The sequence below is a fragment of the Panthera leo genome, chromosome A3, assembly GCF_018350215.1.
Source record: "Panthera leo isolate Ple1 chromosome A3, P.leo_Ple1_pat1.1, whole genome shotgun sequence".
NCBI lineage: Eukaryota > Metazoa > Chordata > Mammalia > Carnivora > Felidae > Panthera > Panthera leo.
In genome coordinates, this window is record NC_056681.1 from 23,628,316 (window position 1) to 23,654,758 (window position 26,443).

The 26,443-nt window shown below is 45.9% G+C and overlaps 2 protein-coding genes and 1 long non-coding RNA gene across 17 annotated transcripts in view; 2 read left to right on the top strand and 1 right to left on the bottom strand.

The window, feature by feature from the left end:
* The first annotated feature begins 10,624 nt into the window (after window positions 1–10,624).
* LOC122215616 (CMP-N-acetylneuraminate-beta-galactosamide-alpha-2,3-sialyltransferase 1-like) lies at window positions 10,625–24,748 on the top strand. 6 transcript variants are annotated; one of them, XR_006200478.1, is made up of 7 exons: window positions 10,625–11,207; window positions 11,363–11,541; window positions 11,628–11,822; window positions 11,974–12,022; window positions 12,123–12,242; window positions 17,799–17,981; window positions 24,558–24,748. XR_006200478.1 is itself a non-coding variant. In XM_042931129.1 (7 exons), the coding sequence occupies exons 2-7, from the start codon at window positions 10,884–10,886 to the stop codon at window positions 12,801–12,803; spliced, it is 927 nt and encodes a 308-aa protein (XP_042787063.1). In that variant the 5' UTR covers window positions 10,625–10,731; window positions 10,837–10,883; the 3' UTR covers window positions 12,804–13,038. The 6 variants fall into 6 exon arrangements, 4 of the variants coding, with proteins under 4 accessions (XP_042787063.1, XP_042787064.1, XP_042787062.1 ...); XR_006200477.1 differs by lacking the exon at window positions 24,558–24,748 and adding an exon at window positions 12,744–12,949 and having other exon boundaries at window positions 17,799–17,872; XM_042931129.1 differs by lacking the exons at window positions 17,799–17,981; window positions 24,558–24,748 and adding an exon at window positions 12,744–13,038 and having other exon boundaries at window positions 10,625–10,731; window positions 10,837–11,207.
* Window positions 20,346–26,443, bottom strand: part of CEP250 (centrosomal protein 250) — an 84,379-nt gene continuing 78,281 nt past the window's right edge. For 9 of the 10 annotated variants that reach the window (XM_042931120.1, XM_042931124.1, XM_042931123.1 and 6 more), the window contains 5 exons: window positions 25,051–25,143; window positions 24,689–24,844; window positions 23,782–23,868; window positions 22,750–22,812; window positions 20,346–20,870 (listed from right to left, as the gene is read on the bottom strand). In XM_042931120.1, coding sequence (XP_042787054.1) covers window positions 20,613–20,870; window positions 22,750–22,812; window positions 23,782–23,868; window positions 24,689–24,844; window positions 25,051–25,143 — 657 coding nt within the window. In that variant the 3' untranslated portion in view covers window positions 20,346–20,612. Of the gene's footprint in view, window positions 20,871–22,749; window positions 22,813–23,781; window positions 23,869–24,688; window positions 24,858–25,050; window positions 25,144–26,443 lie in introns of those variants that run through there. The other variant, XM_042931125.1, reaches the window with a different exon arrangement.
* Window positions 24,766–25,616, top strand: LOC122215619. Its single transcript, XR_006200479.1, has 2 exons — window positions 24,766–24,908; window positions 25,306–25,616. It is a non-coding gene; the product is annotated as an uncharacterized LOC122215619 (long non-coding RNA).

Here is a 26,443-nt window from a genome sequence, read left to right on the forward strand (position 1 = left end):
TACCTGGCTTCACCCTTACCAACCTTGCCCGAGCACCAGCAAATGTGGCCGCCTTCCGGGGTCTGCTGGGACCAGGTGGCTTCAACAGTCTTTATCAAATGTCCTTCCAGCAGTGGAACCACTTTTCCCAGTGTGGCTCAAGAACCTCCTGGACCCCACTCTGCTCCTGGGGATTCGCCCTTCCCACCAGAGCGCCAGGTATCGAGCTGCGGGGTTGCAGCCTTTGTGCTCCCCTTGTTTACAGTCTTAATGGAATTTAAACCCTCCCCTTTCTCCTTTAACCCTTTTTTGTTTAGTCCCCGTGGCTATTTCCAATTTTCCACTTTGTCTCCAGCTGCTTTTGGGGAGGGGTGCTTTCCCCGTGTTCTCCACCCTGCTCCCCAGTCTCCGTCGTCTCTCCGCCCACAAAAGTGGTTCCCTACCCTCCGCTGCTTCTCGCTCCCCAAATTTACCATTCCGCGCCGCATACCTGCTGAATTCTGTGGCTCAGGTTGTGCAGATTGTTGTGTTAATTCTCCAATCAGTTTTCTAGGTGTGTAGGATGGTTTAGTGTTGGTCTGGCTGTATTTCATGGACGTGAGACACACAAAAAATTTCCATGCTGTTCCGCCATCTTGGCTCCTCCTCTTTCTATACCACATCTTCTTTACCCATTTATCCATCGATGAACATTTGGGCTCTTTCCATACTTTGGCCATTGTTGATAGTGCTGCTATAAACATGGGGGTGCATGTGTCCCTTCGAAACAGCACACCTGTATCCCGTGGATAAATGCCTAGTAGTACAATTGCTGGGTCGTAGGGTAGCTCTATTTTTAGTTTTTTGAGGAACCTCCATACTGTTTTCCACAGTGGCTGCACCAGCTTGCATTCCCAAGTTGGGGTGGGGGGGTGGTTTCTAGCTTAGCTTTTTGCTGAAGGTTCAGCTCCATGTGGCTCCCAATGTTTTGTAGTGGCCCCATTCCTTCTCTGCCTCCCCTGGGCTCAAGGTCCTCTGCCCACACAGGCATTTACCTCCTAAATTCCTGGGCCCCTCAGGCAGCGCAAGCACTCTCTGTGCTGTTTTTCAGTTCTTTTTTCATCTGGAGACTTCCAAATGTTTTTTGTTTGACCTCTGCTCTGCATTTAAAATAGTTTTTACTAGGGGCATCTGGGTGGCCTAGTCAGTTAAGCACCCAACTTCGGCCCAGGTCATGATCTTATGGTTCATGAGTTTGAGCCCAGCGTCTGGCTCTGTGCTGACAGCTCAGAGCTTGGAGCCTGCTTCAGTTTCTATCTCCTTCTCTCTCTGCCCCTCTCCAACTCATACTGTCTCTGTCTCTCTCTCCAAAATAAATAAAACATAAAAAATTTAGAAAACAAAAAAGTTTTTATTAAAACAATATGTATGTTCATAAAATTTCAACGAATTCAGGAAGGATACACAAGACTAATTAGGAATGGTGGTTGTGTCTGGGGATAGAAGTTATCTCTGGAGAATAAGCGGGGAATAAGGTGGGGATGGAGTCTTTCCTTTCACTTACTTTCTGTACCTTTTGGACTATATACCACAGACCCATCTTACACATTAAAAAATGAATACAACTAAAAAAATGTAATACTGTATTTTGACTAGCAGTTCTGGATTTCTGTAGCAGGAGAGCTTTCAGGTTATGTTTTGCTAGAACTGGAGCCCAAACTAAGTCTTCATCGCTGTCCTGCAGTGCCATGAGCGTGGTGAGTATGTGATAAGGCCAGCAAGCTCCTGAGCAGCAGCTCATTGCCTTCCTGCTGTGGAAAACAGTTTGGCAGTTCCTCAGAAAGTTGAACATAGAATTACCATATTCACCAGCAGTTCTACTTTTCCACGGATACCCAAGAGAAACAGAAACATATGTTCACACAGACACGTGTACATAAATGTTTATCAGCAGCATTATTTAAAATAGTTAAAAAAGGTGGAAACAACCCAAATGACTATTGGTGGGTGAATGGATAAACGAATGTATGTGCATAGAATGTGATATTATTCAGCCATCAAAAGGAGCCAAGTACTGGGACTCCTGGGTGGCTTAAGTCAGTTAAGCGTCTGACTCTTGATTTCAGCTCAGGTCATGATCTCACGGTTCATGGGACTGAGCCCCACGTTGGACTCCATCCTGTCAGTTTGGGATTCTCTCTCTCCCTTTGTCTCTGCTCCTCTCTGATGTGTATGCGCACACTCGCTCTCTTTCAAAATAAATAAACTTAAAAAGGGGTAAAGTATTAATACGTGCTACATCTTAGAAGAACCTCAAAAACATTAAGCTAAGTGAAAGAAGCCATACGCAAAAGATCACATTTTGTATGATCCCTTTTATATGATATATCTGGAACAGGAAAATCCATAGAAACAGAAAAATCAATGGTAACCAGGGGCTGGGGACAGGAGAGACTAGTAAGTGATTATTTAATGGGTACAGAGTGTTTGTATGGGGTGTTGAAAAAGTCTTGTAAGTAGAGAGAGCTGGTGGCTACGTAACATTGTGAATAACTAAATGCCACTGAATTGTACTCTTAAATGGTTCATTGTGTTATGTATGTTCATTGTATGTTATGTGACTTTCACCTCGACAAAAAAAGCAGTTGCACAAAAGTGCATATAGTGTGATTGCATATACAATGTTCAAAAACATACAAAATTAAATAATGTTTAGATACACATAGATATTGTAAAAAGAAAAAGCCAAGGGAATGATAAATACAAAATTCTCCATAGTGTTAACATCTGGCAAGGAAGAAGGAACACCAAGGGCCTTCAATGATATTTATGATGTTATATTCATTAAGATAGGTACGTGGGAGGGGCATAGCTTAGTCGGTTAAGGGTCTGACTTCAGCTCAGGTCATGATCTTGGGGTCTATGAGTTCAAGCTCCGCCTCAGGCCTCAGGGCCTGGAGCTTGCTTAGATTTCTGTGTCTCCCTCTTTGCCTCTCTGCCCCTTGCCCAGATGCTCTGTCTCTCTCTGTCTCTCAAAAATGAAAAACGCTAAAAAATATAAAAATTAAAAAAAAGATAGGTACATGGGTATTTTTTCTTGTTATATTCTTTTATATGTATTTAATATTTTAATACAATTTGAAGGCATACTAAGTGAAATAAAGCACACACAAAAAGACAAATACTGTATGATTCCTCTTACATGAAGTATCTAGAGTAGTTAAATTCATAGGAACAGAAAGTATAATGGTGGTTTCCAGGGGCTGGTGGGGGAGGTGGGAATGGGAAATTATTGTTCAATTTTGCAAGATGAAAAAGTTCTGGAGATCTCTTTCAAAATGTAAATATACTGAACTGCACACTTAAAAATGGTTTAGATGGTAAATTTTATGTTATATAGTTTTTACCATAACAAAAAAATTATAGTAATTAGAATTTTTTTTAATGTTTATTTTTGAGAGAGACAGAGACAGAATGTGAGTGGGTTGGGGCAGAGAGAGAGCAAGGCACAGAATCTGAAGCAGGCCGCAGGCTCCGAGCTGTCAGCACAAAGCCTAACGCAGGGCTCGATCTCACGAGCTGTGAGATCATGACCTGAGCCGAAGTCGGGCGCTCAACCAACTGAGCCACCCAGCTGCCCCAGTAATTAGAATTTAATTTTAGATGTGTGGAAGAACTGCTGACAAGTTCAGATATGCATGAACTCACCTAAGGAAAGTTGCATGTGAGGCTAATAGCTTTCTAGCTATAATACTAGCCTTTTGTCAAAGGCAATACAGGCAAATAGAAACAAGTGGGACCACATCAAACTAAAAAGCTTCTGCACAGCAAAGGAAATCAACAAAATGAAAAGGGAAACTACAGAATAGGAGAAAATATTTGCAAATCATGTATCTGATAAGGTGTTAATATCCAAAATATATAAAGAACTCTTACAACTCAATAGCAAAAAAAATGAACAATCCAATTGAAAAATAGGCATAGAAACTAAATAGACAGTTTTCTAAAGAAGACCTACAAATTGCCAACAGGTACATAAAAATGCTCAGTCAGCATCACTCATCATCAGGGAAATGCAAATCAAAACTATAGTGAACAGGGTGCCTGACTGACTCAGTCAGTAGACCATGGGACTCTTGATCTCAGGCTGTGAGTATGATTTCCACGATGGGCATGGAGCCTACTTAAAAATTAAATAAATAAAATCTTAAATAAAAAATACACAGCAAGATATCACCTCACACCTGTCAGAATAACTCTTTGGGGCGCCCAGGTGGCTCAGTCAGTTGGGCGTCTGACTCTTGATTTTGGCTCAGGTCATGATCCGAGGGTCGTGGGATCCAGCCTCATGTTGGGCTCCATGCTGGGCATGGAGAGGTTCTCTCTCCCTCGCTCTCTGCCCTCTGCCCCTCTCTCCTGCTTCCACTCTGTCAAATAAAAAAAAAAAATTAAATGAAAGGGAGGAGGACTTAAAGAGAATGGTTATCATAAAAAAGACAAGATAACGTGTTGGCGAGGCTACAGAGAAAAGAGAACTCTTGTACACTGTTGGTAGCAATGTAAATTGGTGCAGCTGCTGTGGAAAACAGTATGGGGTTTCCTCAAAAGTTGAAAATAGAACTACCTTATAATCTAGAAATTCCACTATGCGTATATATCCAGAGGAAAAACAGGACCTCAAAGAGATATCTGCACCTCCACATTTACTGCAGCATTATTTACAATTGCTAAGACATTGAGACAACCTAAGAGTCCATCAATGGATGAATAAAGAAAATATTATATATGTATATATATATATAATATATATATGTATATATGTACATATCTGTATATCTGTATATCTATATCTAACTATATCTGTCTAACTATATCTAACTATAACTATCTATCTAAAATTTAGCCACAAAAGAAGGAAATCCTGCCATTTGCAACAACATGGATAGACTTTGAGGGCATTATCCTAAGTGAAATAATTCAGACAGAGAAAGATAAATATCGCATGATCTCACTTATACGTGGAGACTAAAAACACCAAACTCATAGAAATAGAGAGCAGATTGGTGGTTTTCAGAAGTGAGTGATGGGGGTGGGGGAAATGGGTAAAGGTGGTCAAAAGGCACAAACTTCCAGTTATAAATTCTGGGGATGTAATGTACATCATGGTAACTATAGTTAACAGTATGATATTGTATATTTGAATCTAAGAAAGTAGATCTTGAAAGTCTTCATCCCAAGACAAAAAATTCTAACTATGTGAGGTGATGGATGTTAACTAAACTTATTGTGGCAACTATTTCACAACATAAACATATATTAAATCATTTTGTTGAATACCTTAAGCTAATACAAAGTTATATGACAATTATATCAATGAAACTGGAAAAAGATGAAATAGAAAAAATTTCATTGAGATAAAAAGCAGAATATCTTCATATACAGAGTAGGGTCTTTTTATAGATTTTTAAATTTTTAAACTAATCTCCACACGCAATGTAGGACTTGAACTCACACCCCCAAGATCGAGTCACATGCTCCACTGACTGAGCCAGCAGGGCACCCTCAAAGTAGTTTTAATCTTACAGATAAGCATTAAGATTTTAAAAAGCAGCCTAATGTTTTTGAAGGAAAATCAGGCAGAGACTGAAAAAAACAACCCTTAGAATGGTTAATTTTTCAGAAAAATGTAACAATATCCTCATGTGTCAAATGCTTAAATTTGAGGGCTCCTGGGTGGTTCATTCAGTTAGGCACCTGACTCTTGATCTCTGCTCAGGTCTTGATCTCAGGGTCATGAGTTTGGGCCCTGCATCGGGACCTGTGTCAGGACGCACGTCAGGCCCCTGTGCTGGGGCCTTAAAAAAAAAAAAACAAAACAAAACCTTAAATTTGGTGAAACTAATTCAACTGGAGGTTAAAAAACAAACAAATCTTGGAGAAACACTCAGAAGTCACCAGGTAGCAAGTTTGATCTGGTATTCTGAACAAGAACTGATGCTGAGAGTAGACATACAGTAAGGTGAATGTGGAAACAGAGATAGTAATGCAGCAGAGACAGGCTTGATGTTAAGCAAACTCATCTGTTATTCCCGAGAAAACACAAGACTATGTTTTCCCTGTTGTCTTGTACTTAGTATGGCAATGTAATTGATTTCTGTTCAGTGTATGCATACATATATCTTGTGTGCTACTTCTGTGCCTGGTCTAAATAGTCTCCCTCCCACTTACCATTTTCTTCCTCTTCTCCTAACACCCAGCTGTATGTGGATGCCCATGAAAATCTCAGAATCACTGTGTTGAAGATGACGGAGACTTGGTTACTGTTTTATTGAGTGCCTGGATACTTCATGAAATAGAGGCACTACCCTATTCCTATCTATTTTGAATTTGTATGAATAAGAAATAAATTTCTGTTTAGCCATTTGTAACTTGCTATCCATGACAGAAAAGTACTCTTGTCATACTATCAACAAAAAGAGGGGAGAAAAAATTAGAGGCGGAAGGATAGCTATTCCAACACACACTATGATGAGAGAGAGAGAAACAATGCCTCTTTCTACTGGAGACTAACCCAAGATAAGTGGAGTCAGGGTTCTGCCTCCCACCAATGAATGCAAAATGGGTCCTGTAGTTCCCCTTCCTGCCTCATCGAAGTGAGAACATGGGCATGTGACCTACGTGGGTTCAATCATATGGTTCTTTCATGAACTTTGAAACTTGATGTCATGATGTGAAAGTACAGGGTAAGAGATTATTCTCTATAGCTAGTCTGAACTGGGCAGAATGTCTGTATCCATTATGTATTATTTCATAGGAAACTTCCCTGAAGATGTAGTGACTTAACACAACAATTATTATTTATTGCAATGATATGGATCAATGGGGCAGTTTTTCTAGTGGTCCCTTATGCAGGTGCTGATAGCTTGTGGCTTAGTTGAGGCTGCATGGTCTCTGATGGCCTCACTTGCATGTCTGTGCCCTAGCCGGGATGGCTGGGATTGCTAGGTTGCTGGGCTTCCCTCTCAACATAATTTTTGATCCTGGAATTCTTGGTGGAGGCATTACCAGAGATTGAGATTAGGAGATGCAAGGCCTGTTAAGGCTGAGGCTATGAAGTCACACAATGTCACTTCTGCAGCATGGTATTAGTTAGATGAAGTCATAACATGACCTCAGTTTCAAGAAATGGAGAAATGGACTCCTCTTCCTCATGGAAGGACCTGAAAAGAATTTGTCACCATGTTAAAACTACTATAGTGTCCCACAACATTGAGAATCTGGTTGTGGTGGCAATAGTTGTGACATTCCAGGTTGGTCATTCCTGGGGTCGTCTTTGGCTATGTCTTGCCTCAGACTGATTCTCTAGATTTCATAACTATTCTGTAAACTGTTAGATGTTTAACCAATGAGTTGTTTTTCTGCTTAAATTTTTAGCAGTTTGTTTCTGTTTCTGAGACCAAGAATTCCAACTAACACAGATAGCAAGGATCAAACATCACACTTCTGCCAACAGCACTGGAGTCTAGAAATGATGGAACATGCCATCAGGCTCTGGAGCTACTTTTGCAACCTAGGATCTTTTACACCCAGCCAAACTATCAATCAAGCCTAAGGACATTGTGGTCTCCAGGGCTCCCATAACAAATTAGCACAAAATAGGTAACTTTGTTTTTAAGTTCATTTATTTATTTTGAGAGGTAGGGGGGAAGAAAGAGAGAAAGAGAGAAAGAGAGAGAGAGAGAGAGAGAGAGAGAGAGAGAGAGAGAATCCCAAGTAGGCTCTGCACTGAGCCCAGTGTGGGGCTTGAACTCACGAACAGCAAGATCATGACCTGAACCGAAACCAAGACTTGATGCCTAATTGACTGAGCCACCTAGGTCCCCACAAATCCTCTCTTTTATCCTTTATTTTATTTTATTTTATTTTATTTTATTTTATTTTAATTAATTAATTTTGAGAGAGAGCATGTGTGAGCTTAATCAGGGGAGGGGTAGAGAGAGGGAAGAGAAAGAATCCCAAGCAGGCTCCAAGTTGTCAATGCAGAGCCTTATATGGGACTTGAACTCACAGTGAGTTCGTGACCTGAGCTGAAGTCGGATGCTTAACCGACTGAGCCACCCAGGCACCCCTAGGTAGCTTAAAACAACAGGAATTTATATTCTCTCATAGTTCTGGAAGCTAGAAGTCCAAAATTCAGGTTGGTCCCTTCTGGAGGTTCTGAGGGGGAATCTCTTCTATGGAACTCTCCCCTGTGTCTTTGGTTCCCAAATTTTCCTCATTTTATAAGGACACCAGTCATTGGATTAAGGCCAATCCTAATCCAGCATGAATTTTTTTCTAGCTCAATTACATTTGCAAATACCCTATTTCCAAATAAGGTCACATTTACAGGTACCAGGGGCCAGGACCTGAACATATTTTTTTCAGGGACACAATTCTACCCACTGTAAGCAGAATAATGGCTTTTCTAGACATGCAAGGATTCAAAACGTTTATCTTCTATATAGCCTTTCTTAGGAAATTATAATGAACAGTAAAAGGAAAGTAGTCCTTGGGGCACCTGGGTGGCTCAGTCGGTTAAGCGTCCGACTTCGGCTCAGGTCATGATCTCACGGTTCATGAGTTTGAGCCCCATGTCGGGCTCTGTGCTGACAGCTCAGAGCCTGGAGCCTGCTTCGGATTCTGTCTCCCCCTCTCTCTCTGCCCCTCCCCTGTTCATGCTCTGTCTCTCTCTGTCTCAAAAATAAATAAAAAACATTTAAAAAAAATAAAAAAAAAATAAAAGGAAAGTAGTCCTAGTTCACTACTAGACTCTATAGGAAACAATATTTGTCTAGTCACAATAATGTGAACATGATAATAGAATTTGGACTTTTAGAATCTATAGTTATGGACTATATAGTTCTATATAGTTAGGGACTATAGTTCTCTGCCATCCAATATGGTGGATGAGCATGTGAAATGTAGCTAGTGCAAGTAAGAAATAAAAATTTTCATTAGTCTGAATTTAAAAGTGAACACAATTCAGTTAAGTATACCTTTAAGTATACTTGTTATAACTTGGATATGTAAATCTACTTTTTATATTATAAAATTTTATAAAATGTATAGATCATGTATTTGATGAAAACTGAGTACTCAAATTTAGCTTTATCGTGAGTGTAAAATACAATTTGGATTTAGAAGACTTTGTTTCAGAGTGCCTGGGTGGCTCAGTCGGTTGAGTGTCTGACTTCAGATCAGGTCATGATCTTGCAGTTCATGAATTCAAGCCTCACTTTGGGCTCGCTGCTGTCAGCCTGTCAGTGCAGAGCCTGCTTGGGATTCTCTGTCCCCCTCTCTCTGCCTCTTGCCCCGCTTGCACTCTCCCCAAAATAAATATATTTTTTTAAAAAGGAGACTTAAGTTTCAAGCAAGGAGAATGCAAAATATCTCAATAATATTTTTATATTGCATACATGTTGAAATGACAATATTTAGACATTAAATATTGGTTCACATATTTCTTTGGGATAGCACCGCTAGAGACAAAGCACATGAAGCTTAATGACACAACAGAATGTAAATATTATCCTTGATGTAGAAGTTCAAAATACCAATGTTGGGACGTGTAAAGGGAAGATAATTGACAAATAGAAGTGTATGGCACAACATTCTCAGAGAGAAGGGCTTCAAGAAATCTTGTCTTGTAGCTACAGAATGAGAAATAGATGTTAGGGTCCATTATATAAAATTACAAAGTAACCAAGAGGGTACTACTAAACATAATGATATGATGTATATAGCAGGTAGAGTACACATAGTATCATGATACAGTGGTATGAGCATATCATTTTTTTTTACATTTATTTTTGAGAGACAGACAGATCACAAGTGGGGGAGGGGCAGAGAGAGGAGGTGACACAGAATCCCAAGCAGGCTCCAGGCTCTGAGCTGACAGCACAGAGCCCGACGCAGGGCTCGAACTCACAAACCTTGAGATCATGACCTGAGCCGAAGTCAGACACTCAACCGACTGAACCACCCAGGTGCCCTCCCTCAATTTTTTTTTTTTTTAAATCATTTAGAGATACGGAAGCAAATGTTGAAGAACAGTTAGAAGAGGATGTCTCTGGGGCGCCTGAGTGGCTCAGTCGGTTAAATGTCCGACTTCAGCTCAGGTCATGATCTCACTGTCTGTGAGTTGGAGTTCGAGCCCTGCATCTGGCTCTGTGCTGACAGCTCAGAGCCTGGAGCCTGCTTTAGATTCTGTGTCTCTCTCTCCCTCTGCCCTTCCCCAACTCATTGTCTCTCTCTCAAAAATAAATAAACATTAAAAAGTTTTAAAAAAGGGTTAAATAGACCAAGTATTCATCTATCATGAATTCGTCAATATGATAAATTTTCTCTGACCCAGATGGTTCCAAACGGCCCTTCCTTTCCCTTCTCTGTCTCCTGCTCGTCTACATCAGACTTGGCACATATCCATTCCCTCCTCACACTCTTGTTCCCTTGACACTTGACTTCCAAGCCTCCCTTGTCAGCTGGGCTCTGGGCTGAATGCCAAAGTGAAGAAGGGGGACTTGCCAATAACCCTTCATAGTGGAGGTCACAATGTGGTGTCTGTGATGAGGTCCCTGTTATAACTGGGTTGGCGTGAAAGACCTCACTGGGTATCAATCTCCTCTGGGAGACCACAGAACACAGGTGTCACCTCTCCCTTCTTCTCAACCTCCACCCCAGGCCTTAGCAGATTTCCTTTTAGCATTTAGCAGGTGGCTGAGGAAGCAAGAGGTGAGGTGTTGGGACTGAGATGTGGTGTGAAGGGTTAGGGGAGGAACGGAAGCCATCAGGACAGGGGGCACTGGTCTATTGGCCCCAGCCCCTCCTCCTTCCCAGTACCAGGTGTCAGAGCTAAACTACTGTCTGCTGGGGCACCATCGTGGATGCCAGAGATGAGGGTTCGATACTTGACGAGGAGTCTGGTAGCTGCCTGTATGCTTACATTGTGGCTGATAGCCTCCTTCCTGAGCCAGGAATTCAGCCAGAATGACCTCCATGAAAAGGCCAGAATACAGTCAAGGCCAGAATCCTGCCAATGCTTCAGATATTTCAGAAAGTGTATGTGTTCATCTGAGATCTTCGAGTGCCCTGCCTGCCTCCACACACGTGGAGGATCTGACTGGTTTGATGAATGCTTCGAAAGGGCCGTTGAGCCTGTGCAGAAGTCAGAAGAGCCCATGTCCTCTGATGCTCTGATATTGCGGTTGGTCAGTACACAGTATTTGTCTCTGTCCAGTCCCTGCTCCCAACACCATGCTCTGCCCATCTCTCCCTTCACGGTCCCAAGCTCTAATCTTCTTCCAAAGATAGTGAGTCTGAGATGAGCCCCTATTCCTCCCTCCTATGCTTTTCTGAACTTCAGGGTGTCAAGTCAAAGAAAGAGTTTGAGGGTCAGGACCAGCAGCCAGTAGAAAAGTCTCCCAGACATGCACAGGGCTATGCAGGGCCCAGCTGCCGGACCTGTGCAGTGGTTGGAAACTCAAGGTTCCTATGGGGCTCTGGCCATGGATTCAGGATTAACCAACATGGCATGGTCCTCAGGTGGGTGCAGAGTAGGAGGTGGAGACCAGGAAGGTCAGACCAAATCCCCTTCTTCCCCCAAATCTCCACTCTGCTCTCCTTTCTAGGATGAACCAGGCTCCTGTCCAAGGCTTTGAGATGGATGTGGGGAACAAAACCACCATGCGCATTATGTACACTGAGATGGCTAGCGCACAGGATCCTGGCACCCAACTGCTGCTGCTTCCTCTGAATTCATCCGGTCTAAAGTGGTTTATGGAAGTGCTGCGGGAACAGAGCTTCAGAAGCCCAGTAAACCCTGGGTATGGCAGTGAGTGGAGCCATTGCAGAGGGTGACAGTGGGGACTCCAGAGGGACCCTTGCTGAATTTTGGGGCACCCTCAAGGCTTACCTAAGCTTGGGGGCTTCTGTGTCAAATGACTCTAAAATTCCCACATCCCAATCCCTTTTTAGATTTCAGATAGTCCAGGTCCCCGGTGGAAGTAACAAGAGCAAAGACAAGGTGAGGGATCCAGGAGGGTAAAGGGGGAGGAGCAGGATGATGTGGCTGTGGGCAGCCACCGGATGCCCTTCAGGTCAGCACTCTCCCTTATATTCTCTAGGTCTTGGTGATCAGCCTCAACTTTCTCCAGTATGTCCAGCATTGTTGGCTGGGGAAACACAGTTGGTTTCCATCCTTGGGGTTTGTGGGTTTGTTGTATGCCCTGCACACATGTGACCAGGTAAGACAACTTCTTCAACTCACTGTCCTTCATCCTTCTGCCAAAAATGTCCATTTTCCCAGCGACTTCAGGTTGAGTCTAAAGTTCTTTGCCTGGCTTTTAAGACCCTTCATGATCTAACCACCACTGCCTTCTCTCCCTAAACACACACTGTGCTTCCTGGCATTCCCCAAACACACTAGATCCCTCCTGCCTTCTCACACACTGCTGCCTCTGCCTGGAATGCCCTTCTCTTGTTTCCCTGGGGAATCCTCTTTTCCTCCAATATAATCAGGAACAACTCATTGACACTCTCTTTACTGGGCTCCGGGGTCATACTGTGTGTTCAGAGTGTGTCTTCCCTGGAGAAGGTGAGCTCTGTTCTCCTCTGAGGTCCAAAAGGAAGACTATCACACTAGATGTTAAATGAATATTCGCTAAAGGATGATTGGTGGGCATGGAGGCAGGACAGGATCCAGGCTGCGACCCTGTGCCCCTCTCCTGTCATATCCTATTTCCCAGGTATCCTTATTTGGTTTTTGGGACAGAGAAGCTCATGAGGTTGTCCCATTACTGGGATGATAAATATTGGCTCAAGAGTAACATGCACAGTTTCAAAGAAGAGCAAAAGGTCATCTTTAAGCTGGAGTGTGAGGGGAAAGTTGTTGTCTACAACTGAGATGTTTTCCAGCCTGTTCAGCCCATTGGAAGCCCCAGGAGGCTGACAGGTAGTCAAGGGGACCATGGAGTATCAGAGAGGGACTAGGGTTTCAGTTGACCCTGGATATAAATCACTCTGCTGCTAAATAAAACTGTAGCTTATTCCTCCCAATGGATTCCTGGTGGTATTAAAGGCTGCATTCTAACAGCAAATATGTCCCCATATGACATTTATATGCATATGTCACATTATATGTGTGTATGTGTGTATATGTGTGTGTGTGTGTGTATGTGTGTGTGTATATATATATATATATATATATATATATATATATACAGCAAACATGTCCCCATATGACATTTATATACATATGTCACATTATATGTGTATATGTGTGTGTGTGTGTATAACCAAAAAATATAATCAAATGAAAAAGAGGAGAAAGCAAACCCTAAAGTTGAGAACAAATCAAATGGACCTAACTGCCTATCAGATTGGTAATATAAGCACCAGGGAAAAGAATTATTTCAAGTTCCTTTGGAACTCAATACACTATGTATCCTTTACAGGATATATTCTGTAGACAAAAAGAACTATAAAGAAAATTTAAACTTCACTTAGCGGGGCACCTGGGTGGCTCAGTCGGTTGGATGTCCAACTTCAGCTTAGGTCATGATCTCATGGCTGGTGAGTTCGAGCCCCATGTTGGGCTCTGTGCTGACAACTCAGAGACTGGAGCCTGCTTCAGATTCTGTGTCTCCCTCTCTCTCTGCTCCTCCCCCACTCGTGCTCTGTCTCTCTCTCTCTCTCTCAAAAATAAGTAAGCATTGAAAAAAATTTTCACTTCACTTAGCAGATTTATTATAATATTAGTATTATTTTTGAAACTATATAATGGGTATCATGGAATAAAGTAAATAAGTAATTATATTAATATTATTAGGAACCAAATACAAAGTCAAACAGGTATAGTAAAAACTCTGTGACATTAAATTCAAACTGGAAATATTATAAACTCAATTTTTAAATTATTTTTTATTGTGGCAAAATATACGTAAGATTTACATTTTTATCATTCTAAAGTGTATAGTTCAGTGGCACTAAGTACATTCACATTGCTGTGCAACCCACATCACCATAAACTCACGATTTTCCAAATACATTTTCTGCTCTGTTATCTGAATGGTCTAAAAGCCATAACATATCTGTAGAAATGATCAATCCTGGAACTCAGATTTTGTTTTCTAAATACTTCTTTCCCATGAAACGATTCTAGATCTGTAGAGGAAAAGTACCAGGAAAATCTAGACATCATAGTTGGGAAGATTTCAACATTAAAAACAGCCATTGTCATGATGGAATCACAGTGAATATACAAAGAATCCTTGAGTCCATAATGATACTCAGAAATAAAAACAATTCGTTAGAGGAAACCATCAACTCGGGGGAGAGGGAGCATTTATCCTGCTGTTTTTATAGAAACAGTAGTTCAGGGTAACCAAATAGCCTCCGCTAATGAGGGTGTTTGGTTGCTGGGTATACAAAGCAAATATCCACTATGTTCTACCTCCTTGGCTGCCCCCAAAGCACATACACACACTAACATAATGCAAATATCCCTCATACAGCCAAGAGCACACGTACCCGCCTCCCCAAGGGCACTGAGGTGTATGAGATGTCTAGTTTGCAGCCAGAGCCCAAGAATCCCCAAAGGTGTGAGCAGTGCTACTACCTATTACCATGTTATTCTGGATACTGGACCTATTATGACATCATAAAACATATTACAGGTATTTAGAGGAATAAAGTTGGCCACTCTAAAAATAGAGTCTTTATCGCTTCTCAGCCTTTTGGATGAGATCAAGTATAAAAATAGAGTCTTTAAAATTTTTTTATTTTAGAGAGAGAGTGAGAGAGTGTTCGGGAGGGAGCAGAGGGAGAAAGAGAGAGAATCTCAAGCAGGCTCCAAGCTCACTGTGGACTTGATCCTGTGACCCTGGGACCATGACCTGAGCCAAAATCAAGAGTCAGATGCTCATCTGGCTGAGCCACCCAGGCACCCTATAAATAGAGTCTTAAAAAATTGGTCGCCCCTGGAGAGAGGTTGAAAAAAACTGGATGGGAAACTGCTACCTTCTTTTCTACTTCATTTTATAACCATGTACATGCATTGGTTTCATTTTAAATAAAAGAAGCAAACAAAAAAAAGTTTGGTTAGATAGAAATTTACTTTTAACCACATCAAAAAGTTTTCCTGTAGATTCTTTCCTCAAGAGGGGTCAAAAAGGGACACCTGGGTGGCGCAGTCAGTCAAGTGTTCAACTTGGGTTCAGGTCATGATCTCACAGTTTGTGGGTTTGAGCTCTGCATTGGGCTCTGCGCCGACAGTGCAGAGCCTGCTTCAGATCCTGGCTTCTCTCTCTCTGCCTCTCCCCAGCTCGTTCTCTCTCTCAAAAATAAACATTAGAAATTTTTTTTTTTAAAAAGAGGGGCCAAAGTCTCTTCCTTTACCTTTTCTGCCTTATGCTTAACAACCCCACACTGGCAATAGATGGCATCCATCTCTAAGAGATGCACCACATTAGTCTTGGCACATATTCTCACTCTTTATTCCTGTCCCCATTATGCTTGATTGCCAAGCCCACCCTTGCCAGCTGGACCCTGAGGTGAATGCCAAGGTGAAGGCGGTTACCCACAAGGCCTCCATGCAGGAATTCACAATGTGACTTGTGTGGTGGGGTCCTGATACTGGGCTGGCATGAAGAACCCCATTGAGCATCAACCCCTTCTCCAGGAGGCCACAGGATACACTAAATGTTGCCTCTCCCCTCCCTCCACTCAGCCTCTAGTGGAGCACCCTGTAGGGCTTAGCAGGTGACTATGGAGCTGTGATGGAGGCCGCCAGGGCTATGTGGTGCTGAAGTCTGTGACTATAGCTTCCTACTTTTCCCAGTGTTTGGTGTCTGAGTCAGCCAGCCACTCGTCCTATGCATTGCCCCACGGGAAAAGAATGAGGCCTTAATGGTGGGTTTTAGGCTTGTGGGCTGAACATCAAGTTCACCTGTGGCTGATGCTTCAGCTCTATTAGGAAAGATCTAAACTGAACAGGCTAGCTGGTATAGCTCCAAGAGCCTGCTATTGCTCTTGGGACCCACAGGCACACCTCTGGACCCCATAAACGCAGTGTTATCTATCCGATCAGCTTAAAAACACTCTGAAAGGGCTCTCCAGGCCTCTCTGCCTCCAGGATATTCTGTGACACTTCCTCTGGCTTCATTTGAGTGGCCAGTGAGTCTCTTCTGGACATCCAGGTCATTCTGCAAGTGTTTGTTTAGGTGCAGACTCTGTCCCCCCTGGAGAAGAGCTCCTCTTTACGGTGCTTCATGACACACAGGTTTAATGAGTATTTCCAAGTGAATGGACAGTTGGATTCAGGGCAAGGGGCAGCAACCAGCCATTTTATCCGTAAGGATTCTGTATCTGGAGTTGGGCAGACAAGAAGTGGGCCCTTATACAGGGAAGGCAGTTACTTCTAAAGGCTGCAGCCTGACATGTCGAGCCACAATGCAACAGCAGAAGGCAAGGGAATTGGCCAGCTCGAATGTGAGGCTATTCTTGGCCAGCAACAAGCCTTAGACCCTTGGATCTGACTGGTAGGGCTGGAATCCTCAGATCTAGGAGACATAACAGGAAACTAAGACAGGAAGTCCAGGAGAGATGTGTGGATTATCAGGCACTGGTATAAGCCTTCCCAGATTCCCTCACCTCAAGGACTTGTAGACATTAAAAAGAACCAGATTTGAATGCTTATTCTTCTCTCCCTCCCTATGTCCACACATATGGCCATGTGCTGGGAACAGAGAGCACCCACTCTGAGGAGCACATCGCACAGCCCTAGTAGAGAGGCTCATTTCTCTTTGATCACTGACCCATTCACCTTTTTACCTCCAAGCCATCCCACCTGTGTCAGGTTTCAGGGCCTATGGAGGCTATAAAGAGCTGGTAGCATTGGTTAACAAAGGACCAAGAGAAAAGAGGTCAAAATGTGCATACTGTGACAGGTGACTGATGTAAATGAAGTGGGAGCACAGCCCTACCTTCTCTGGAGGAGCCTCTCTTCTCATCCTCACCTCCATCGGGGTCTGGACAACCCCTGGTCTCAGCAGGGTAGAGGGAGTAAATTCTAGGGCCCCAAGTTGAGACCCCATGTTCTTGGACTTCCTCCTCCCTTGCCTACTTTCTAAGTGTGGTGAGCAGAGCCAAGTCTGCATGTCTTCCCCACTGCGCCTGAGGGATCACTGCTTGCAGCACACCGACAGCCCCTGCTTCTTTCTGCTCCCTGCCTCCGCACACCACTGCCCCCGCTCTGCAGGGCCTAGTGTTTGCACAGAGCTCGGCTGCTCCATCCTCAGCCCTGGGGAGTGAATAGGTGTTTAGTGGGCCAGAGGGAGGAGGTGAGGTATTGCAGGGGTGGGGGGCAGGCAGCTGAAGGTGTCATCTGTCCTAAGACCAGACAACTAACCAACCATCTGGCTGAAAAGGGACCTGTTCCATGGGCTGAGATGAGGCCTGCATGCCAAGTCTTAGGCTGCAGATTGCCTTGCTGCTTTTGTAGGTGAGGTATCCCCCCCTCCACTGGTACTTCTGGAAGTTCTGCTACTGGCCCCAGAGCTGCAGAGGCCCTGAGGTTGCTCGTCTGGATGGCCTGATTCCACCAGCAGTGTCTGCCTAGTTTGACCAGCGCTTCCAGATGAGCCCTGAAGCTCCTTGTGGAGTCGGAGACCACGATTTCCAGAGTTCCTGGGCTCTGGGCTGTATCCCCTCCCTGACTCCTTTCTCTACTCTGATGGGGCCCAGCCTCCTCTGTGTTAGAACATGGGGGTGAAGTGGTAACTGGTCTGTGCTCTTCTTTGTAGGCACTGATGCTAGGAGACCTAACCCCATTCCAGCTGGCCAAGGAGGAACTTTTCAGCTGATCCCCACAGCGAAGCCCTGAGACCCACCCATGCCAGTCCTGTGCTATGCAACGTGGAACTCGGGGAATCTGAAGTCTTCACAAGATGGAGTATCCACTGAGGAGCACCACCTGTGCTCAGAGGGTGAGGGTGGTGAGCAGTGCCAGCCTGTGAGCCCCAAAGCCTTCCTGACTTCCTTTCCTATCTCTGCAGAATGAACCAGGCCCCAGTTTTAGGTCCAGAGAACAACAAAGGCAACAAACAGAATCTACCTGCACATAATGCACCTGAGAATGCCCATGACCTGGAGAGAATATCCACACACTGCTTGTGTTGTCGCAGCCACCAGATATAGAGTGGACTGTAGTGGTCTTGAGCCAAGGTGGAAAAGGGCATCTTTTACCAGGTGGTGTGAGGGTGGAGGCCCCAGGCCTGGAGCAGACAGCCCTGGCTTTTTGGTGTAAATGTTGATCTTGTCGTCACTCTGCAGTGTGTGACTGTATACTCCCCACCTCCCTAACCTACAACCAGTTTTTCCTTCTCTACTTCATGCTTTTCTGCCTTCACGCTTCTACTAGTCCCGTGTAGGGAAGCATATGAGTCAAGGTAATTGAATTGTGCTCTGGTGATCGTTGCTGTAACATGCAAACTGTGGAGGCTGAGAGAATGGGGTGCCGCACCCGGCAGACCCAGGCACTCCCTAGGAACATTGCCCAGACTCTGACTCAGCTCTTGTCCTCTTCGACTCTCAAGACTTTCTGTTCTGTACCAGCCTCTAGCAAAGGAGACAAGGAGAGGCTGGAACAGAGGAGAAAAGTTTTGTGAAAGGAGGCCTCTGACCTCAGCTCTGACCTTTCCCCCCAGATTCTGGTGACCAATGTCACCATCCTCAAGTGCATCCACGAGACCTTGCTGGTCAGAGACATTTCCCAACCACCAGATTCGCTGTGGCATGTGGGGTGGAGAAGGAAAGGAAGGTCTGGCCTGATGCCTTTAGGCAAGGTTGGGTCCTGCCTAGAAGATCCACACTCTTCTCTAAGCTAGAGAACCAGAGGTGAAGGACCAAAAAGTAAGGAACCAAGAGAAGTCCTGTTTGTCCTTGAGAACTCCTAGCATAGGAAAGGCCAGGTGAGGATTCTGAGCCACAGGGAATCTGAATAGAGGCAGGGTCCAGGCCAGCATCTCTGGGGCTCCAGATACAATTCTGGGGAGCTCTAAGCTGTAACTTTTTACTAAGTATCTGTTGCTGAGTCCCATGCCATGAATTTTTAGAACAAAACTTCAGCAGTGGTGAACAGCACCCTGTCTACTGTGTGATGTGATGAAACAGATGGGGCCTGAGCCCTGAGTAAACAGGTTGGGGGAGTGCGGTGCTGCCCTCAAACCCCTGCATTCTTTTTTTTTTTTTTTTTAATTTTTTTTTTTTTCAACGTTTTTTTATTTTTATTTTTGGGACAGAGAGAGACAGAGCATGAACGGGGGAGGGGCAGAGAGAGAGGGAGACACAGAATCGGAAACAGGCTCCAGGCTCCGAGCCGTCAGCCCAGAGCCTGACGCGGGGCTCGAACTCACGGACCGCGAGATCGTGACCTGGCGGAAGTCGGACGCTTAACCGACTGCGCCACCCAGGCGCCCCAAACCCCTGCATTCTTAACTGGCCTTAGTTCCATCCTCAGGCTTAGGAAAAGGAATTCCAGAAGGAAATCAGTTGAAGGGCCAGAGAAAGGCCATGCCCTGCTATTTTAGAGAAGCTGTTCTCTTAGGCTTCAAGGAAGTTGCCAACAGTTAACTCTTAAGTCTGTGAACTGGGTTCAGTCCAGGGTGCCTCCACCAGGGTGAGTCTATTAGTGACGAATTCTGCCATAGTCTATCCTCTTTACTGGCTTGACACGTGGTTGGACTGCAGAGGACCAGAGTTGGTTCCAGCTGGTGTGTCCAGGAAGGGATGCCAAGGGCATTCACCCAGAGCAGAAGGAGAATGAGGCTCCGTGGAATGTCTGAACTCTACAGACTGACTTTAGCCAAAGGTCAACTCAGTGTTTTTGAAGCCCCAGAAATGGTTTTAAGTCAAGAACATATGATAGTTCCTTATTATCCATGAGTTCGAATCTGGATCCCAAGGCCCTCCATAATCTCCCTCCCTCCCCATCCAACCTTGGCCCCAGCACACTCTGCCACAGGCCGACCAATCTCACCAGCATGCCAACTCCTCCATCCTTCAAGGGCCAGCTCATGCCCTCTTGCCTCAGTCCCCAGTCCCCTACGTACTTCTCGTCAGTACACAGTACTGTCTGTGACTCATTGACGAGTGCTCATCTGTTCTTGTCCATTGGACTCCAGCTCCCTATGGACAGGGGCTTTGACTTGTTGCATCTGCTATAAGTCTTCTCTATCAGAATGCCGGCAGACAACAAATTCATGCCATCTGACCGGAATCTTCAGGAAATTCTTCTTTAACAGAAACCCTGACATGCTGTTGCCACCCAGTGACACAAGTGGAGACAGCAGCAGAGAACAAACACAGAGACCTGGGGTTTATTGTTGACAGGGAGGAGAAAGATTGGGTGAAGTGCTGGGATAATACATTCTAGACAAGAGGCAGTAAAGGTCCCTTGGCCAGAGCAAAGCACTCCTCTAGGGTGACTCCATGGGCTACAGGCAGGTGTAACTTGCCTTGTTTCCAGCCTTGCAGACTTCCTTCCCTCTTCCTGGGCCATAGCAGCCATCTGTGTGTGTGTTCCCTGGCCGGTCCGTATCCTGCCCTGGCTGTGGCTGCTACCTGGAGGTGGCTTGGGTAGGGCTGGGGCATAGCAGGACCGGCCCTGGGGATGTCAGACTTTGAGTCAGGGACTCATCTAGCTTGCGGGTTTCAGCCTCCAGGACAGTGGCCTCAGGGGTCTGGGCCACGGCCAGAAGTGAGTGGGACAGGCTGTGGTGCAGGCCTGCCAGCTCACGGCTCGTCTGCGTCGAGCGAGCGATGTAGTCCTGCCTCTGCTTCCGCTCCAAGGCCAGCTGGGCGCGCAGCAGGGCCACCTGCAGGGCGGGGGGGGGGGGGGGGGGGGGGGGGGGGGGGGGCAGGAAAATCGAGAGGGAAAGAGTAATTAAGTGCCTCGAGGCTGCCCCACGCCTTCCCGCTCTGCTCCTGTGTCTTTTGTGACAGCGCATTTTTTTTTTTATTAACGTTTATTTATTTTTGAGACAGAGCATGAACGGGGGAGGGGCAGAGAGAGAGGGAGACACAGAACCAGAAGCAGGCTCCAGGCCCTGAGCCATCAGCCCAGAGCCTGACGCGGGGCTCGAACTCACGGACTGCAAGATCGTGACCTGAGCTGAAGTCGGACGCTTAACCGACTGAGCCACCCAGGCGCCCCTGTGACAGTGCATTTGAAGCAACTACCACACACAGATCTCAGGATCAGGCTTTAGTGTTTAGGGCAAGGGCCCCTGGGAATCATGGAAAAATCCAATGATTCTCAACCGTGGCTGCACAGGGGGCTCAAATAGGGACTTTAAAAACAACAGCAACAAAACTATTCATCAACTTTATTGAGGGCTCATTTATATGTAATAAAATGCCCAGATTTTAAGTGTAAATTTTGATGAGTTTCATAATGTACATACGCGTGTATAACCACCATCCTGATCAAGATACAGAATATTTTAATCAGTGCAGAAAGTATTTCTGTGCCCTTTTGGAAGCTTTTAAGAAATACTCTGACTTGAGGCACCTGGGTGGCTCAGTCAGTTAAGCATCCGACTCTTGGTTTCAGCTCAGGTCATGATCTTGCAGTTTGTGAGTTGAAGCCCCATGCAGGGCTCTGAGCTGACAGTGCAGAGCCTGCTTGGGATTCTCACTCTATCTCTCTCTCTGCCCCTCCCCTGCTCATGCTCGCTCTCTCTCTCTCTCTCTCTCTCTGTCTCTCAAAATAAATAAACCTTAAAAAAAAAGTTAAAAAAAAATACTCTCACTTAATTAGACTGCAGTGAGGCCTGGGCATCAGCATTTTTTCCAAAGCTCCCCAGGTGGTTCTAATGTGCAGCCAGGGATGAGAATCCCTGCTTAATTAACCCTTCCATTTCTCTGAGTACACTGAAACTACCAGGAAGTGGTTACTGGGAGCTCAGGGCAGGTCCAGGACTAGGGTGAGGCAGAGAGGCTCCTGGGGTACAAAATTTAATGAGGGACTCCAGGTTGATAGTGAGCACCTCCTTAAATTCTCCACCCAACGTGCTTCCCTTGCCTCACCCTAGTCCGGGCTCCATCTCAGGACTGCTTTGTCTGAATTCAGAGTGATAGCTAAGTCTAGCTGTAGAGATAGGTTCTGCCAGTAGTGACTATTAATTCCTGAAAGAGGCTTAGAAATAAAAATTCCACAGTTCTTATTACTCCTGGGTCTTGAAAGACAGGGTGAACCTCTAGGTGAGGCCAAAGAGGCAAGAAGTCACTCAATACTGGTTTCCCTGAGCATGGCAGCTTGAGCTGAGGTATGGATCTTGGCACTGGTCCCAGACTACTTTGCCTGCTGTGCTGGCAACAGTTCTGCCTGCAAAGGTGCATTTGAGGGCACAGGAGGCCAGGATGCTTCTGTTTGCTTTTGTCTTTCCTCCTAGAATCTTCTGTGTGCCCCTCAGCCCTCTTCCTTCTCCTTTCCCTTCCTAAGGAGGAACCTGGAAGTCTGGGGTCTGGAACATGCTTCCTTTCCCACTCTTGCCCTAAGCAGATGGGAGGTTGAGTCAGGACTGGGCCCTTCTTGCCTTCCACATAGACTGAAGTTCTGTGAGGGAGAAACCATTTCCCCTCCCCCTGCTGGAGGCGCACAAAGGGTCAAGCACACAGCAGACACTAACGCCTTGTTGCCTGTCTGCAGCAGAGGGAAAGGGGACTTAGAAAGCTGATCCTTCCAGAACATACCTCTTTCTGCAATTCAGCCATGTGCTTAGCATCTGAGGCGCCCTTCTGTCCTCCTCTTGCATCCTATGGAAGATAAATGCCATTCCTGTTGGAACAAGCCTTCCCACCCTGTGGGTTCTCTAGGCAACCTCAGCCAGCTCATCCCAGTCCTGGGGACCAAGGCAAGGGCTATGGTCCCAGTTCAGAAGTGTCTGAACCCAGACTGGACTCCAGGTGGCACCATGACCCTGGGGCAAGGAAGCCCAGGAGGGCCCAAGCCAGCTTAATGGACACCCATGGAGACCTGATGCTGAACATCCAGAAGGCTTGAATGGCACTGGCTTGAGTCACCTTTTCATTTATAGAAGTACACCACACATCTGGTTTGTGCTAGCCCTGGGCTGTGAGCTAGGGATGCAGAAAGGAAGACAGGGTACCTGCCTTTGGGAAGCTTTCATAAAGGGGGAGAGACAGAGAGCCTGAGGGATGCTCAGCCACCAGAAGCAGTCTCTCCCTGACAGGCTGCAGCGCTGTTGACTGATGGGCATAACTCAGCTAAAAGAGTGCTGGTTTGGGGAGTCTTCCCCCAATTCCTTACCCGAAAAAGGGAGTACCATGGACCCTAATCTTGTAAATTCAGTACTACAAGAGAGGAGATCCAAGAGGCCCACAAAGTTGCTATCAAGCTTCCAAGGCACCTCAGGGTCTGGCCAGCATCACCCATCACACATATGCCAGGGATTCCGACCAGAAGCCCGATGAGCCCCACTCCTGGGTAAGCCTGAGACCCTGGTCTGGGAGCAGGAAGGTTATACGTCAGTGAGGGCTTACTGAGTTTCTGATAATGCAGGGCTGCCATCCATGACTCCATCCCCACCCCTTCCTGGGTCCGGGACACACTGAGCTGTGCTAGGCTGGCCAGAACCAAGCCAGGAGGGGCTATCTTGGATCAGCTAACGTGGGCGTCTCCCCTTGCGAGGGTAGCCTGAGATATGCTCTGCAGGCAGCTGTTTCTGATCCTCTGGAGGCTGCAGTCAATAAAAAGAAGCAAACCTGCTGTGTGGCTTCGCTGACCTCCAGGATGCCCGTCCGCAATGCACGCATGGAGTCCCTCTTCAGCCTCCTGCGCTCTCGCTCTACCTGCCGAGATGCAGGTGAGAAGTCAGGGCTTGGCTTGGCTATGGGGCTGGAGCAGAACTGCCTTTCACTCTCTCTCTCTCTCTCTCTCTTTTAAGAAGGTCCCCTGCCAGAGTGGAGACCAACTCAGGACTTGAACTCACGACCCTGAGATCATGACCTGAGCTGAGATCAAGAGTCAGATACCTGGGGCCCTTGGGTGGCTCAGTGGGTTGAGTGTCCAACTTCGGCTCAGGTCATGATTTCATGGTTCGTGAGTTCGAGCCCCACATCAGGCTCACCGCTGTCAGCGCAGAGCCCTCTTCTCTCTCTGCCCCTCCCCTACTTGTGCTCTCTCTCAAAAAACAAACAAACAAACAAACAAACAAAACAGGGCGAGACATTTAACCGACTGAGCCACCCAGGTGCCCCAGAAGTGCCTTTTTCGAGAGAAAGCTGGTGTGGGGGTGGGTGTGAGCACAGGGACAGCAACCACGAGAAGGTAAGCTCCTGGGTTGAGGAGAGCACATGCCAGGGCAGCCCTGAGAGCAGAGATGTGCTGATGGGGCAGAGGAGGTAGGGCTGGCCTCTCAGGCTTTCAGAGTAGGCTTAGCAAACATTTTCTGTAGCATTTTGGCTTTGCGGGCCTTTAGATCTCTGTCACAACTATTCAACTCCACTACTGTGGTGTTCCCATGAAACTTTCTTCTCAGCAGTGGGCAGCAAGCCGAATGTGGCCCTTGGGCTAGGGTTTACCACTCGGCTCTGGGGGCCACACAAGAAGTGGAGATGCCTGCCCATCGGACCCTAGACGAGGGAGCTGAGGACAGGAGAAACGACCTACCTGCTCCAAGGTGGCCCGCAGCTGGACATTGTGGCGCTGCAGCTTGCTCCGGTCAATCTCTAGCTGTGCCACTGCTTGCTGGAGTTGTTCCAGCCTTTGTCCCCACAGCTGCTTCTCCTCCATCCCAGGACTCGGTTCAGCCTCCACTCCAGAGACCTGCAGGAGAGACCTGTGACTCTCACCTGGGCAGCCCCATAGACAGATGGGGAATAGATAGCAGGTAAAGGGACCAATCTGACAGGTCTGAGCTTCAGGGACCCAATTCCCAAAAGAGGGAGGGACAAGCCCCCTGTAAAGGAGCTTCCTCCTGGCCATTTCTTCCCACTGGGCCTCCAGCTCACCTCTTCCAGCTGTACACCTACCTCTTCTCTGGGCCCCCGTTCTGCTCTGCTGGTCGAGCTGGGGCTGAGGAGTCGCTCCTTCTCTAGAGCCTGCCTGGTGAGCTCCAACTCATCCTGGGATATCAAGATGTGGAGCAAATTACACCATGGCAACCTCATATCCAGACCCACCCTACCTTCCATCCTCATGAAAGCCAGTTAATTTTCTCATCAGGTTATAGTCTTACTGTTCCTGGAGACTCTGAGCTATTCTAGTGCAGAATCTTTATTTTACAGATGGACAAAGCAAAGAAGCAGAGAGGGGTCTCTTCAAGGATACATGGTGGGCTACGACTAAAACCTGGCTCATCTGAGATCTCCCACAAGCTAAGCAACAACTTGGAGCACTGAGGTGTTGTAGACACGAGAGCATGGACTCAGTAGAGCTGGGCATTATGTCACCACTTACTGGCTATGTGACTTGGGTCAAGAAACAAGCAGTCTCCAAAACCCAGTTTCCTCACTTGTAAAATGACTATATGCTCCACGAAGCATAGATTGAGCCTTTGGCATTAAATCCCTCTTGATAAATGGTGACCCCAGTGCTAGATATTTTCTAGGTGCCATATGTCACACAAATGGTAACGATCAAGAAGAGAGACAGGTAAGAGGAAATGAATGTATGTGTGTGGGTGGAGAGTGTCTGGGAGACAGGAAGAGCCTAGCAGTAAACAGGCTGCGTTCTAGAGTCAGACTCCTTAGAGCTAGTTCTGCCACTGACTGGCCATATGACCTTGGACAAGTTGCTTAGCCTCTCTGAACTATAAACTGAAGCTAACAATTCCTAGTTCTCAGAGTTGTTGTGGAAGGAAGTGAGAGTAACAGTGCCCGGCATGGAAAATGCTTAAAATAAAAAAAAATGGTAGCACTGCAATGAAGGGCAGCATCTAAGAAATGTTCTTGAGTGTTTGGAGGAGGGTGCAGGGGGAGCCTGACCTGAGCTACAATACTGCTTAGTGACCGTCCTGCCCAGCTAAGCACTTTACTTTTTCTGTGCCTATACGTATAAGCCTAGAAATAGGAAAGGAATTCTACATGGTGAATGCTTCTTTCCTATGCACTTTCTATGTATTATCTCACTTCATACTCAAGACGGCCCTACAGGGCTGGTTACTGTCATTCCCTATTTTATCGAAGAGAAAACCATGAGTCAGAGAAATGAAGGCACTTATCTAGGGTCACACAGCCCATAAACTGCAGGACTATATCGCAAACCCAGGAACTTGACTCCAAAATTCACAAATGTATCCCCTTCTCTGCATATTGCTTCCAGAAGGCAAGTCCCAGCAGTGTTGGGTGTCTGAGTGGGGTTCTCTGGGGCTCAGCCCTGGTCAAGGCACCAGGATGTAGAGTCAATTTCCTGGGAAAAATGAGC